Source organism: Caretta caretta, chromosome 2 (genome assembly GCF_965140235.1).
Source record: "Caretta caretta isolate rCarCar2 chromosome 2, rCarCar1.hap1, whole genome shotgun sequence".
NCBI classification, from domain to species: domain Eukaryota; kingdom Metazoa; phylum Chordata; order Testudines; family Cheloniidae; genus Caretta; species Caretta caretta.
In genome coordinates, this window is record NC_134207.1 from 162,572,702 (window position 1) to 162,587,988 (window position 15,287).

The 15,287-nt window shown below is 40.4% G+C and overlaps 1 protein-coding gene across 10 annotated transcripts in view; it reads right to left on the reverse strand.

The window, feature by feature from the left end:
• FHOD3 (formin homology 2 domain containing 3) overlaps positions 1–15,287 on the reverse strand; it is a 611,695-nt gene that overhangs the window by 69,568 nt on the left and 526,840 nt on the right. For all 10 annotated transcript variants that reach the window (XM_075125568.1, XM_075125567.1, XM_075125566.1 and 7 more), the window contains one exon: positions 9,512–9,670. In XM_075125568.1, coding sequence (XP_074981669.1) covers positions 9,512–9,670 — 159 coding nt within the window. The remainder of the gene's footprint in view (positions 1–9,511; positions 9,671–15,287) is intronic.

The window sequence follows — 15,287 nt, forward strand, 5'->3', positions numbered from 1 at the left end:
ATCCAAAAAGCCTTATTTGTAGTGCAAGGATCATCCCTGCCATCGAATTACTGCCCTGATATAAGCAGAACTGCTGCTGACTAACTGGCTGATCTCACACTAGTTGCACTCAAGGTGGAACCGAAGCCATAACAACAGGCTTTTCACAACACTTTTAATCCACTCTAAGAGTCATTTTTGTCCTGCTGATTATGACCTTCTCTGTGCCTTCCTGAAAAAGCAATAAAATGTTCTTATTTTTGTTTTCCACTCTATGACTAATTTAAACCATTCATTCAGTGTGGAAGATTGATGAGTCTACCATCTGCCAGTTTATTATTATTATTTTTTACACATCATTTAGAAAAACTGTATAAAAACACAGTAGGACAGAAGGTTACTGGCACATCATCATAACTCACAACCTCTTTGTTTCCACCACATACATCACCTTTGAACTTACTCATTATCTCATAATACCCAATAAGGCCCACTTTGGGTAGAGAGCAAGGAAAAGCTTACCAAACCCCATAAACAGTCTAGGCTCATATATTTCTTGCTGGTAGGGTGTCACAGTCTTGTATAAACTACAGATTTCATGCCCATACATACCCCTGTAATTGTCTGGCCCAGAGTGCATGATTCCAGAGAAAAATCTGTCCAGTAAAGTAGTATTTTTATGGATACAAAGATTGTTTTTGGCCACCTGATTCATATGAGATCATGATACTGATTATTTTAGTATTTGAGCTTAAAATACCCCCCAAAGTTCCTTTTTTGGAAACTGTCAATTGCTGGAACTCTGCGGGGAGGGGAGAATGGGGGGAAAGACATATTATAAAACCATTACTCTTCTAGGTTTAGTCATTCCAAGTCTGATTTCCAAAGTTTCTAAGGAGAATGCTTCACAAAGTACTAAGTCCCTTCTTGAATCTAGGAATTGTATAGTCAAATACATACTTTCTGACATTTCACCCACTATTTCACAGGGTCTCGTGCCTTTCAGACAGCTGTTAACCATGCAGATCAACCGTTTACATAATCTGGAAAAAAAAGTCCAGAACTCTACATTTACTGACTATGACCACCTGAATTTATTATATTTGATTTGGATTCTCAAAAACAGATCCAATTTCAAAGAGAAGGAACTGTATCCAAAATACTTCATAATGTTAGTGGTAGCTAGAAATCAGTAACTGATTACCAGCCTTGCTTCATTCAAACTGGGTTTCTTCTTCAACTATTCATTGAATTTAAATGTAAATTTAAATTTAAAGCTAGGCTCCTATGTACCCAAGTCACTTCTGAAGATAGGATTTAGTTGTTTTTGAAAATGGGACATAGGCGCTTTTGAAAAAATATTTCCTCTCAGTCTTTAATTTCAAATAATTTTAACCTGAAGAAGGCTAAAACTACCACTATATAACTTATACAGTATAACACCATACATTATTTTCTAAAACCTTAGATACATACACTATCCTCCTGTATTACATAAAGGGCACAGCAGCCCACCTCAACCCCGTCAGTCCACTTTTGACTCAGTTAAATTAGTCATGCTTACATGCACAATGCAAGCCTCCTTAGGTGTACAATTTGGGTCTGATTCTGTTTCTCTTACTCATAAGAAGTAGCACTTTACAAGCAGACTCATTGATTGCCTTCATTGAGGATGAGTACCAATAAGTGTTGTGGTTGACTTTTTTTTTCGATTTGTCCTTCAGATCTGTTAAGATCACATAGAGTAGACTTTACACTGATTATCTCATAAAGAGCCAAGACTGCCATTCTCACTCACAGTGAATAAATAGCACCTTGCTCTGCAAGTCCTGTAGTCCAAACTTGATTAGACATATTGAGTGCCAGACTTTCAAAAGAAAGCACAACCAATGTGGCAACTGAAAGATGACTCACCATTTTATGTGGGTTCATTGGAAAAGGGTGCATTTTTGCAGGAGCACCTGTTGGGCCCTCCTGTGAAAGCATGGCCCTACCAGTTAATCCTCTGCATACTAAATTTAATACATCTGCTTGCTTAAAACCAAGCAATGCCTCTTTGTCTCTCTTCTTTACAATACTCAGTAACTAACTACTCCAAGCTCATGGGCTTTAAAGTACACGCCATACAGCCACTCTTTTTTCTGCCTATCTCCATTATGCACTTTGAGTAAAAAGTTACAGGGATAGCAAGATTTGTTTTTATCTGGCAATGTAAAGCTTGAGGACAAACTTAATTTTTGCCTTTTGATTTTGATTCTGGCTGTTAATAATCCAAAAAGGTTTTTCATGGTCATATTTTACACAAATCTGCCAACTCTTCTGATTTATATAATGCCACCCTCAGAAGGTTTTTAATGGCTCCCACGTGTATCTGATTTCAGCTCAGCCCTCGGAATATATTAGTCCTGTGGGCTCCACCTACATCCAGAACATCAATAAAAGACCCTTCTGATGCTAAAATTATGTCTTCATTATGGGAGCCCAGGACGACAAAGGAAATAGAAGAATGCCCCCAAACAAGATTTTGACAGTTTCTTATGCACTATCACTTTAAAAGCATGACAGACCCACAGCTCCCCCAGCAGCCTATTCTACGGGACCTGCAAAATGACGACTCTCAGTGTGCATATCCTATGGTGTTGAAGCCTTTCTTAAAGCGTGTAGGCTACATGTAGTCACAGATCACAGTGAAAGGCAGGCTGTGCCCATACTGTGGTTTTTAGCTACCTGCAGCAGTGAAAGGCTGTGGTAGGGTGACCAGAAGTCCCGATTTTATAGGGACAGTCCCGATTTATGGGTCTTTTTCTTGCATAGGCTCCTATTCCCCCCCACCCCCTGTCCCGATTTTTCACACTTGCTGTCTGGTCACCCTAGGCTCTGGGGAGGGGAAGGCAGTGGAGAAAGTCTCTGGCAGCTCCCTGCTGAGGAAGCCTTTCCCTGTGTATGGGGAAGATTTCAGCAGTGGGGAAGCAGCAGGCACTACACTGCTAAAAATAGCTCTGGGACCCTCGGGCTCCAGCCAAGCCTGACCGTCGACACTGCAATTTTACAGCCGCCCAGCCTGAGCCCCACAAGCTTGAGTCAGCTGACATGGGCCACCCGCGGGTGTTTCACTGCAGCACAGATGAGTAGGGTGGCCACACTGTGAAGCAACAGTGATTGGATTAGCAGCGCAGAGTGACTGAATCAGCACTGGCAGAGTTGTGCTAACCTGAGTCTGTAGCCTGTAACTACATCCCCACTGCATTACTACCTCAAGCATCAGCAGCAGTTGAGTTTTTGAACTAGTGATTATTGTGTGTGGATGGAGCTGGTTTAGGGACAGCACTCCCGTTATACGTTGAGCAAACTCGGCTGCGAAGACATGCCCTTAGAGGTGCAGCATAGCCCTCACAATGCCGGGGGAGGAGAATAATCCTGGGCGGCTCTTGGGGCTCGAGAGGACCCTGGCAAAATGTACACAGCCTAAGTCACAGTTACCTCCTTGGGCTGCTCTATAGGCTGCAGAGCTGCATTATGCATCCCAAGTTCCCCACCCCAACATACCTCTCCTACCCTGCCCCTAGCACAACCCTAGCTCGGGGCTTGTGAGGAGTCCTTAGAAGGCAGCCTATCACATTATCTCTGCTGGAGGAATTCTCTAGATGTGGGGCTTTGGAGATCCCCTTTTATCATGCCAGTCTGTTTACCGGGCTTACAGGACTACAGGGGGCATGAGGTTCTCAGCCCTTGTTCTTTTGTGAAACTTTCCAGAGAATTTTATCAGTAGCTTCCTTACATAAACAGTCCATAGACAAATGGAGAAAGCTAAAATTCTTACATACAAATTGTACTCCTTGATTCTTTGGCAGCTGTTCAGTTTGCTACAACAGTAAGGGCTTATTTTTCCAATTTTTGCATGGCACGGGTAAGCAGAAAACCAAAGCAACGAGAAAGCAGGCTCAAATTTGCCATGCAGAAATACAGAGAGTGTTGACACACTGATAACTGGTACAAATTTTGATATGAATATACGACTATTTCTGCACCCAACAAAAATGAGAGAGAAGATGGTGGCTGGAACTCTGATTACCAGTGCAGAGTTGACATTTTCACTGGCAATCTGAGTGAGCAGCCTCCATTACAGTCTGGCAAATTAACACAAAAGTCAGTAACTTGTAATCTTATAGGTAGAGAATATAGCAATGTCTATATTTAAGATGTTAGACTTATTTCATTTTAAAGGCTTATTTTCCATTGCTTATACAATCTTCAACTTTCTTTCAGAATCTGGCAGACGTGGGAGCAAAAGAACAAAGATAGCGGGGGGGGGAAATATATTTTATCCCTTAAAAAGTTTTGTTGGCAACTTTTTTTATGAACAGCTCTAGCACAGCAGGGACAGATGGTAAACACTTGAAATCTGGCAGGGAGAGAGTCCCTAAATTGCAAATGGACTTTTCAGAATGCCGGTGAAAGTTGACTATCATTTGTCAATGTTATATGATTTTAACAATTGTATTTTGTGCATGACTGGAGTTTGCAGTCTCTTAATGGTCAGTCAGTACTCTATGGGGCTTGAACAGGAGTGTGTTGATTGAGAAAATTTGTAGGCTGTGCAGTGTTTTTATCTACAATTAATGAAGGTGAAAAGCAGAGGAGACAAGATTCTTCCTTCCATACAACATATGAGTGTGTATAATACAAAGTAAGGAAGTAGGCAAAAGTGTCCAAAGGAATCCTGTCTTCTTCTGAATAATCTGGAAAGTTGTGTATGGAAGGAGGCCACATGGATTGCATGAATACCACAGCATAGAGCAATCTACAGCTATTTAACAAGAAGTTGAATGGTGGAATTTCTATATTTTCTTATTTAAAAATGTAGGAAATTCTATTAAAAATCCCCAAATTCATGTCACAAGAATGGTAAGATTGCAAAGTGAAACACTCAGAACTCAGGAAATTATAATGTGAAGGTGATTTGCGCAAATTTAGCTCTGCCTTAGCCTGAGTAATCATTACAATAGGATCTGTTATTAAATGATCTTAAACTATTTCCCCCCCACATGACCCCTACCTCATTCAAGATATAGCTTGGCTAGGAACAAAACAGCATTATGGAGAGAACTGATTTGCTTCGTTCACTGCAGTTGTGATATGCACCGCTGTGAAGGAAACTGTTGTGCACAGAATTTCTTCTCATTCATTGTAAATTATGTGGTGTGTAGTGTAGTCAATGAGACAGGTCTCTAATCATCATCATCATGTTCCTATTATGCCTCTGGCATTTAGGGCAGTGACGAAGCTCCTCCACTCTTGTCTGTTTCTGGAAAGTCTTTCAATGGTTCCCTAACTGTGCCCCAGGATTTTCAGCTCAGCTTCCACAGCTCTTTGCCATGTTGTTTTCAAGAGGCTTCGTTTTCACTTGCCTTCAGGTGTCCATCTTATTGCTACTCTGGTGATGGAATCCGTTTCTATCTGAAGCACATGGCCAATCCATCTCCAACACCTCCTGGCAATGATGGTGCTCAGATCCTCTTGGCTACACTGTGTCAACAGATCTTTGTTTGAGATTGTTCTGGGCCAAAGAATATGGAGGATTTTTCTGAGGCAGGTTGTATGGAATGAAGACAGTATGGACATGTCATACTTTCTCATTCCCCAGCATTCTGCACTATAAAGTAGTGTTGAAAGTACGCAGCTCTGATAAATCTTGAGTTTGGTTTTGATGATTTTGAGACTGTATTTAAGCTCCTGAAGGTGTTCCTGGCTTTACTGATTTTGTTCCGGATGTCCTGGCTTGTTCTACCATCCTGGCTGCTGCTGCTGCCCAAGTATGTGAATGTTTCTACATTGGTGAGACCATAATCTTCTCCCTTGTTGGTGATGGTGAGGCAATATTAAAGGTCATGATATCTGTCTTATTGCAATTGATTTTCAGTCCAATTTGCTGGCTGAATGCGTTGAGTTGAGTTGTTTTTTCTTGTATATGGTGTTGGGTATGTGATGGGAGGACAACATCATCTGCGAAGTTCAGGTCTTCAAGCGATGAGAAGAGTGTCCATTTAATGCCTCTTGGCATGTCTTCTGTTGTATGCCACATTACCCAGTCGATGGCCATGTTGAAGAGGATTGCAGACATGGCACACCCCTGATGTACTCCTGTTTTGACTTCAAAACTGAGCTCACTGTGATCAACAGTGCATGTAAAATTGAAATAGAAGCTTCTGATGATGATTAAATGGAAAGGAATTCCATATGCCCACAGAATGCGCCATAGCCTGGTCCTGTGAATGCTGTCAAAAGCCTTCTCAAAGTCTATGGAGTTTATGCAGAGTTGCCGTTGCCATTCTAAGCACTGTTCTATTATGTTTCGTAGAGTGAAGATCTGGTCTGTGCATCCACGCTCTTTCCGAAAACCGGCTTGCTCTTTTCTGAGAACACTATCAACTGCCTCTGATATATGCTGGACTATGATGTTACACAATACTTTGCTTGGCACAGATAAAAGTGTGATACCACGCCAGTTACTACAATCACTGAGAGTTCCTTTCTTTGGTATCTTCACTATAACCCCATTGGTCCACTCATTTGGCACTGTTTCCCTTTCCCAGACTGATGTAAATAGAGGGGCTCTAATGGAAGAAGGAGAATGGACTTGAAGTTAATTCACTGGACTGAGATTCAAGAGATCTGGGTTCTATTGCTGCTTATGTGACCTTTGTCAACTTACTTAGTACTTTCAGTAGCACTGTAGTTGCTTACTCCTAGTCATCCCCTTGTGGCCAGGCATGGCGTAGCTGCTCTCTCTCTAGGGTAGCATCCCCTGCCAACGGTCCCTCTGGCACTGTAGTGGTGTGTCTGCTTGATGACTTGGCCCTCCAGCCAGGTCACTGTCTTTAGTCCACTCCTTCTGGGTTCCCAACTAAAATTCACAAAAAGCTGTGAGAAACAAAAGTCTTCTGCCCTCTCTGGGGCTCTTCCATGGCCAGTCTTTGGGTCAGCCTGCTGCCCCCTTGTGGGGCTTGACAACCGTTACAATGGGTTTGTCCAATCCTTGCCTTGGGCCGGTATGTGAACCTAGTCACCTCCCTGGTGACTCAGGGTGTCTCCCTGCCTGGAGAGCTTTTCAGTCCCTTCCCTGCTTTTTAATCAGGGTCTCTCCCAGGACTTCGTGTCAGGAGAGCTTTTTTTCCTCATTCTCTTCCCTGCAGTTTCCTTTCCTTTCCCTCCTCTGCTAATATAGGACCCTGTAGGAGCCTTTGTGACTCCTGTAGTCTCTGCAGACACAGCTGCAGACTCCTTTTACACAGGAATCACCTGGTTTCTCTCATGTGGGGCCCATCCTGTAATCAGGGTTCACTTAGCCTCAGACTCTCCAGCCCACATATATACTCTCTCGATACCTCAGTGCAGTACGTAATACATCTGTGAAATGGGTGTATTAATATTTCTCTCAACCAAGGTGCTGTGAGGATGAATTCATTAAATGTTTGCATGATACTCAGCTATTACAATGGAGTGTCACAGAAAGAAAATAAAAAACCTTCTTATTTCGTGCAGGGTTTAGATGGCACAGTAAAAAAACATGTGGCCACACATTAAAAAATGAGGAGAAAAAGAAATACTGAATAGCTGTTGCTCACTGAGCACCATCCAACCTCTGCACTGGGCTCAATCCTGTAGGGTACTAAGCCCTCTGGCTCAGATGCAGCAGAGCACTTCAAGCATGTTATCATCTTCAAGCACATGAGTAGTTCCACTGCAGTCAATGGGAGTACTCATATTCTTAACTTCAAGCTTAAGTCTTTGCTGAAATGGGGGCACAGTACTCAGCATCTCTTTGAGCCCTAAAGGAGGCAGTGGTCCTATGTGAAAAAATAGCATGTGGCCATGTCATAGGAGACTATATCGGAATGCATATGAATCAGGAGAAAAGTGAAGGATGTGTAGGAAACAATATGTCATTTCCTGACTTGTGAGTGCTTCACTTGGCAATCTGCCCTATTTTGTAGTATATTTTAAAAATAAATGATGGCATTCTCGCATCAATCAGGGTGCAGCCAGTGAAAAGGCTACCCAGAAAGGGTGGAGATGGTGCAAAACACTCAGTATCCTGCCAAGTGGCTAGTGTAGCCTCAACAGTAGGTGGCACTGGTTGGAAAGCTGAGGTGTCCAGAACAGCTGGTGAGGTGTTGAGTCTGCCAGGGGCGGTGGAAATTTAAGGGAGAAGATGCATACAAGATTGTGAACATCTTTGCTATGTATTCTGTTTTGGGCCCTCTCTAGAGTCATAATTACTAAAGGCCCTATTATTCACCTGCAGAAGATGAGCAACGTACTATGGGATGCAAGTAAATGTGTCACTGGGAAGTACTTGTATTCCACCAGAGGATGATCAGGCCCTCACATTAAGTTAAAACATAATAGGTTTTATTCTTTTTTGCATTTAACTGTCCGCAGCTCTGTTTCCATATTATCTTTCTTTTGACTTTTCCTTCTTAACTAAATATGGGGAGGAGGGTGAGGGCAAAAGAAAAACATACAACTGAAATATTGGAAGATGATCTGCAAATGACATATTCAGTCAGGTATTGATCGAGATTTTAGACCAGGTCTTCAAGCATGCAGATTACTCTGTAACTGGTATAGGTTTAATAAAAACATTTAAAATAAATTTAAAAAAGCAATGTTAAAAAACAGTAGCAGCAGTTTCTTTTTAGACTTCATAAAGGAACAATGTTTTGATAAAAGAATAACAAACAGAGCTCATCTTGGATCTCGGTAAGGAGACCTGAAAAGTCAAACATGTAATGGTAAAAATTACATCATCTGTAATCTTTTTACCAACTGGCTTACTTCAAACAACAGTAACACAGAGATGCTATTCTGAAGACAACCAGCCATTGCATTTGTTTTCCATTTGATATACAATCTAGAACAATTGCAATAGCAAACCAGGCATGAACTTTATTAAACCTTGTACAGTTTCCAACAGTTCTAGGAACTGTGAATTTACCCTTGTAGATATCTGGGTGTGCAAGTGTTCAACATTTAATATATATGTATGATGAACTGGATTTAGGATTTTTAATGACTTAAAAATGTGAAATACACAAAGAAAGATATGTGAGCGCTACCACTGAAAATCTCAATAGGAATTTAGGTTCAAATTTTCTTAAAAGTTAAGTACAGAAATCCATACTTTGACACTTAATAAACAGCCTGATGTTCAAAGAGGCAGAGCACCTGCAGTTTCCACGGGACACCAACTGGAGTTTGGAGTACTCAGAGCACATCTGAAAATCCTAAACATGTTTTTAGAAGCCAAACTTTAGGGACTTAAGTTTTTAAAAAAATCAGTCTTTCAGTAATAAGGATGCAGGATTGAATGCTGAACCCGCAGATACATATAACTAATGTCAACCCGCAACGATGAAAATAAGGCACAGATTTTTTCCTTACACAGAGATGAACTACAGTACATATAATACTTGGGCAAAATTATATGCTCACAGTTTAACGCTGACCATATTGGACTATCCCTTCTTACCTCTATTCCCTCCTTGTTTAAGGCATATTCATCAAAGTTCAAAATAGCAGTCTTGATGGTTCTTGGCGGGGGTAACACTGTCAATCCAATATTAATAGCATTGCTTCGTTTTGAGTCCAACACAATGATCTCTTGTCTCTTTCCATCTGCAGCAGTTTTCTTGGTAAACAGGTAAAGAGAAGAAAATTAACATTGATACAATTCTTTGATAATACAAAGCAAAAATTTACATCGATCTTCAATGACTTGAACTTTTATGATAGTAGCAACACAGACAATAAAAACTAGTGCATCTATAAGCAAAACACAGGGTAAATTCTTCTGTCGTTTACACCCGTGCATCCCCACTGAAGTCAATGGGGGTTGTCAGAGTTTAAACTAGAAGGCAGAAATTAGTCTTATAACTATACAAGATAACTATATTATGTACTTTTAGCTACAAGGCTTGGGAGTACAGAAATTTGAGATGGGATTCAAAATTTTTAAAGAAAGTTTTATGTTGCCAGTATAAAGTGATAGCTGTCACCAGCTGACAGAAATTAAATGTCACCAGAATGTCACTAGACTTTGCAGGAATGCTCAGCAGAAGTGTGTACTAGTGATTAGAGCAGGGAACTGGAAAGCAGGGCTCCTGGGTTCTGTTCCTGACTGGCTATGTGACTTGGATATGTAACTTAACCTTTACCTCAGTTGACCTATTTGTAAAAGGGAGACAGTAATACTTACCTATCTCATAGAATGTGCGTGGCTTGATTCAGAATGGCTCTATTACGTTGGAAAACAAAGGTAGAATATGGTTCCGTGATTGCTCTCAAAAGGAGCTCCAACACCTCCTTTTTGGAGGTGCAGGATGTGTCCTGCCTGAACTGCTTTCTGTCCTGTGGCTGGTGAAACAATAACACCATCCCACCGATTGTGGTCAGAGTACTGTGGCTGATCCCTGTGCAGGTGCGGACCTACTTTTGCTCTCTTATCTCCTTTGCACTTCCATGTAGGGCCAGATATAAGCTAGTCCTTAATATGTACCAAAGGCTTTGAGATCATCCGGTGAAGTGTGTTAGATAATAATGACAATACAGATAATAATGAAAGTGAAAAATGTCAATAACAATATATTTTTACAGACCTCAGTCAAGTATTAATTTTTTTATAAAAATGTAAAACACATTCTCCACACACAACAATGACAAAAATGCCTAGCCAACTAAGTAAACTGATTTGCAAAACATGTATAGGGGAATTATAAAATTTTCAATATGGTTTTCATTTAGGCAACATATCTTTTATTTTCTCATCACACTGCATTGAAAGGTGCCTTTTTTGGAAAGCCAAGGACGTAATTGAATACGGCATATGATGTAGGACTCTATTACACACTGGACTTTGTAAGCATGTTTCCTTCTTTTCTTCCTTCTTTGCTAGCATACAGTATGGGGTGGGAAGATGCTGTTCAGAGCCATATCAGGATCAAATTTATGGGTTTGAGTTAAAGTCTGAAGCCCCTATTCAGCAAAAGCACTTAAGCATGTACTTAACTTTAAGCTTTAGCTCCACCCACCAACATGTCAGCTCACACAGCTGTGCCTGTGAGGAACAGGAAGTAATCTGTGCATGATATAAAACTGTGGCAGATTACTTCCCTTTTGGATCAAAGGGGGAACGAGGAACCAGATAGTTATTAACTGAGTTACTGAGTATAAAAATATAGCTGTGTTTCACCTAAGATCACTTTCCTCCTAAGATCACTGGGTCTCAGTCATACTAACCCTTTTGTAAACAGCTACTTTCTAACTTGTATTTCACTGTACATAATTATTTATTATGGGTATTACCAAAGAAGTGAAATTTAATATGATTTTTCCAATAGCCTTACAAGCAAGTATTTATTTATATATTATCTAACATGAAGACAAAAACAGCTTCTTCCCCAAAAGTAACCCCTGCACGAGCAGCATTTAAACTGGCAAGACAATTTGAGACACCTGACTCTGTGTCAGTTATATGGAGGATGTTGCATTGACCTCCGATTGTGAGAAAGCAATTAGAGCACCCCATCTATTTCTATCTTGATTAACAAGGATTATTGGGATTTCAAAAGGAACTGAATGGGATTTGGAGCTCAAACTCCCTTACACTCCTTTGGAAATCCCACCCCACATGTGTAATTTCCCTCAGCATTCACTGAAGTTATGCACATGCAAGGGATATCCTTAAGCACGCAGATGAGAATATATTCCTTTGTCTTTACTCCCTACCGGTTTCTCAGGCCCCAGGAACAGTAAATTCAGCCCTATTTCAATAGGAAACAAGCCAGCAAAAACATAATTTCTAAACTATGCACTGCAGACAGCAGCAGGGTTGCATGATAACATAATTTAACACAGCAAAGGTGCATTTGTTTTCATCTCTCTGCCGGAAAAATAAATACCTTGAACCACTTTGCCAATATACCTGCCTGGTTTGGCAGTGTCAGAAGGGAAGAAATCTTCAGACTTGCTCAGTGAGGAAATCTGATCTCGCTCTTTATGCCTGCTAACAAGCTGTCACAGCCCTCTAGTCCCACAAATAAACTGTCTGCTGTGGAGGATGCTGTGATTCGTATAATCATGCAGTAGTTTTCTCTGTTATGTTACCAGTTTTCTGCCAGAAATCACAAATGTCTCCACATGTTACATTCATCTATCTGAGGTATATTTTATTTTATTTTGTTGTAGTCTATTGTGTTTAATGAAAAACTTATTGTGAGCCAGCATCAGGAAGTGGCTGTTTATAGCTGTGTTTTGTGGAAATCATAGTTAAGGATTAGAAACAGGAGTAAAATTGGTTGCAGCTGTATCAAGGAGCATATCTGGTAAGATGGAGCCAAAAAATCCATACCTCATCCTCTCTTCTGATCTTAATTTTAGTCTCTCTCTCAGTTTTCTGAACAATTCATCTGACGAGCAACTGACTACATCTACTGTGTTGAAATCTGACTGGTTGACCTTTTATTCATTACTCTGTATTCTGTTTTTAGAAGAACCAACTGAACTTGTAGCACCTCTTATATTATTGTGCAGTAGACCAGATTGGACACTAGGAGTTAGCACAATGGGATGTGTTCTCACTGGAAATTGACAAACTGGTCTGGAAAAAGTAAGAGCTGGGCTAATTTGAGCACAATAGCCAAAGCAAACCTGAGGGGGGAGGATGTGTGTGTGCATGTATTATTATTATTATTTTTTTACAGATTCAGTTATGTCTCTTTAATTACTTCTACTTGATCTAGGATCTGCTCTACCTGCCCTCAACAGGTTGATGATATTCCCCCTAACCCGGGGGGTGTCTCAGAAGTCTGAAAATCTTTGCTGGGCTATTTCTTGTTCTTCATTACATGATCCAGGCTTCCTGGAGTCAATAATCGGTGATACTTGTGACTCACAGAAGACACAGGGTATTTGCAATTTGAAGACAACTGCTAGTACGAACAAAGAGAGGCCCTCATTCCTCCCAACTTAGATTTGTCAGAAGGAGAAGATGGGAAATAGGACAGATCTTGGACTGGACACACAGAAGACTGGGGTTTAAGAGCCAAGACCACCATCAGGTGGGATGGTTAGATAAGGCCTGAGCCAATGCCCATTGAAATTCATAGGACACTTGCCACCAACTTCAGTGGGAGCTGGATCAGGCTCACAGACAGCAGAGGTCACAAGATGCAGCCCAAGAGATCAGGCAGAGCCCAAGAGGACTCATTATACTCAGAGGAAGAGTAGAAAGTAAGGGCACTAACACAAAACATGACTGGGATTCATATCAAAGACATTACAATAGTCTGGATGAAAATGGGAAAGGAAAAGGGTCTAGCTGAGTAGAAGAAAAGATGTTGGGTTATAGAGAAAGAGACAAGAAGGTTTCAAAAGTTTGGCTATACATCAACACTTTACCAGGCTTATCCAAAGTTTGTCCACTAAAACAGTAAGTCTTAAAAAATCCATACAATCTTCTGTGCAATGATAATGAAATTCCAATCTTGTACTACTGAAGGGACATAATGGAAGTTAAACTTGTAATCTCTCATGCAGAGAAGTCCCTGCCCTCCATGTACTGCTAGATGCCTTGGCACAGCATCTGCTCCTTGGCTGGGAAGATGAGTCAGCAGGTTTCTTTGACATCAGTGCAGCCTTGAATTCTGAAGAGTGACTTAAATGACCACTATTCTCTTGGAGACTAAGTCTCCGAGACTAACCTCGAAACTCAAGGCTACACCGGTTTCTAAGAAACCTGCTGATTCATCTTGCCAGCCAAAGAGTAGATGCTGCACCAAAGCACCTAGCAGCACATGGAGGACAGGGAAGAAAGTGCGTGTAGGGCGGAGATGAGTGACCAGAGTTTGGGAAAATACCTGGTTAACGATTTGGAAAAATTAATTGATTGATTAAAATAATCTAAACTTTTATCATAATTTATGATAAATGTAAAAGGGTAAAAGTAAGGCAGACCAGTTCATCAAAATATTGACATTATGAAGTATACAACAAACTCTGTGGAAGTGGAAATATGCTGTAACTCTACATTCAGTTCAAGGAATGATTTGTTTTGTGGCTCCTAGATGAGATTCTCATTCCTTCTGCTCCAGTCCACACTCAGAATGAGCCTTCTATGATAGATTTATATTTACAATGAAGGAGAGTAGGAGGAGTAATATGCCGCAATTTTACCAACAGTGGAGAAAGCAGAGGGAGTGAAATTAAGCTCAACATGCCCTGAATTAATCATTGATTGGATTTAAAATCTGTATGAAATTAAATTATTTTTAAAATCTGTATGAAATACATTTCAGTTCTATATGCAATGAAAATCACTGAGCTATTCTTGTGTTAGAGATAATTCAATTTAAAATTATAACAGCTGTGCAATCTATGTAATTGATGTATTTGTAGGCCTACTGTCTGCTGTGTAAACATTTTATAAACTGCAGCTACATTGTCCACATTACCAGTACATAACCAGTATGACACATCTGTAATTCTGATTATTTTGGCTGAAATGATTACACTCTCAGATATAGCTCAGGGTTCAAAGTCACCTTACAAATTAGTCAGGAGGACTTTTGATTACAATTTTTTTTCTTTTTTTGGTGGGGAACTCAGTCTTTATTGAAGGTACAAGGTGATAGCCTTGGAAACAGAAGTCTTCTGCTCATACCCAAAAGCAACAGCAAGGTAGGGCAAGCTTCCCTGCCCTGATACAACGTCTCTCAACACTGGCCCGGAGGAACAGTCTCTGGGAGTGAGAAAACAGTGCAAGATTTCAGATCCATTCAATCCTTGGCCTACCAGCTGAGTCAGTCAACTGTGATGTGTCTGCTTGACCAAGAACACCAATATAGACTGTCAAACTGCCATTTATAACAATTTCAACTGGATTTGAACCAGTGACCTAGAAATGAAGGACTAGAAATCTAATTTCCAACACCTTGAGCCATCTAGTCTTCTGGATTGTTTGTTTTTGAACATGTGGATACTTAATTTGTACCAATTATGGAAAAGTAAAATGATCATGGTACTATGTGGTTTTTCAGAATTGTTATAAAACTTGTACTAATGCGAGAACTTAGGCATATGTACAACAGATATATTGGCAATGAGTGATTTTCTTATATGTGGCCTTACGGTGTATCTTTTATTAGTACTATAACTGGAAAAGAACATTGTTTGTCTGATACCAATTACTGTATTTACATTAACAAATCAAAAACAATAGTCATGAACAGCAAGGGTTCTAGCTAATACCG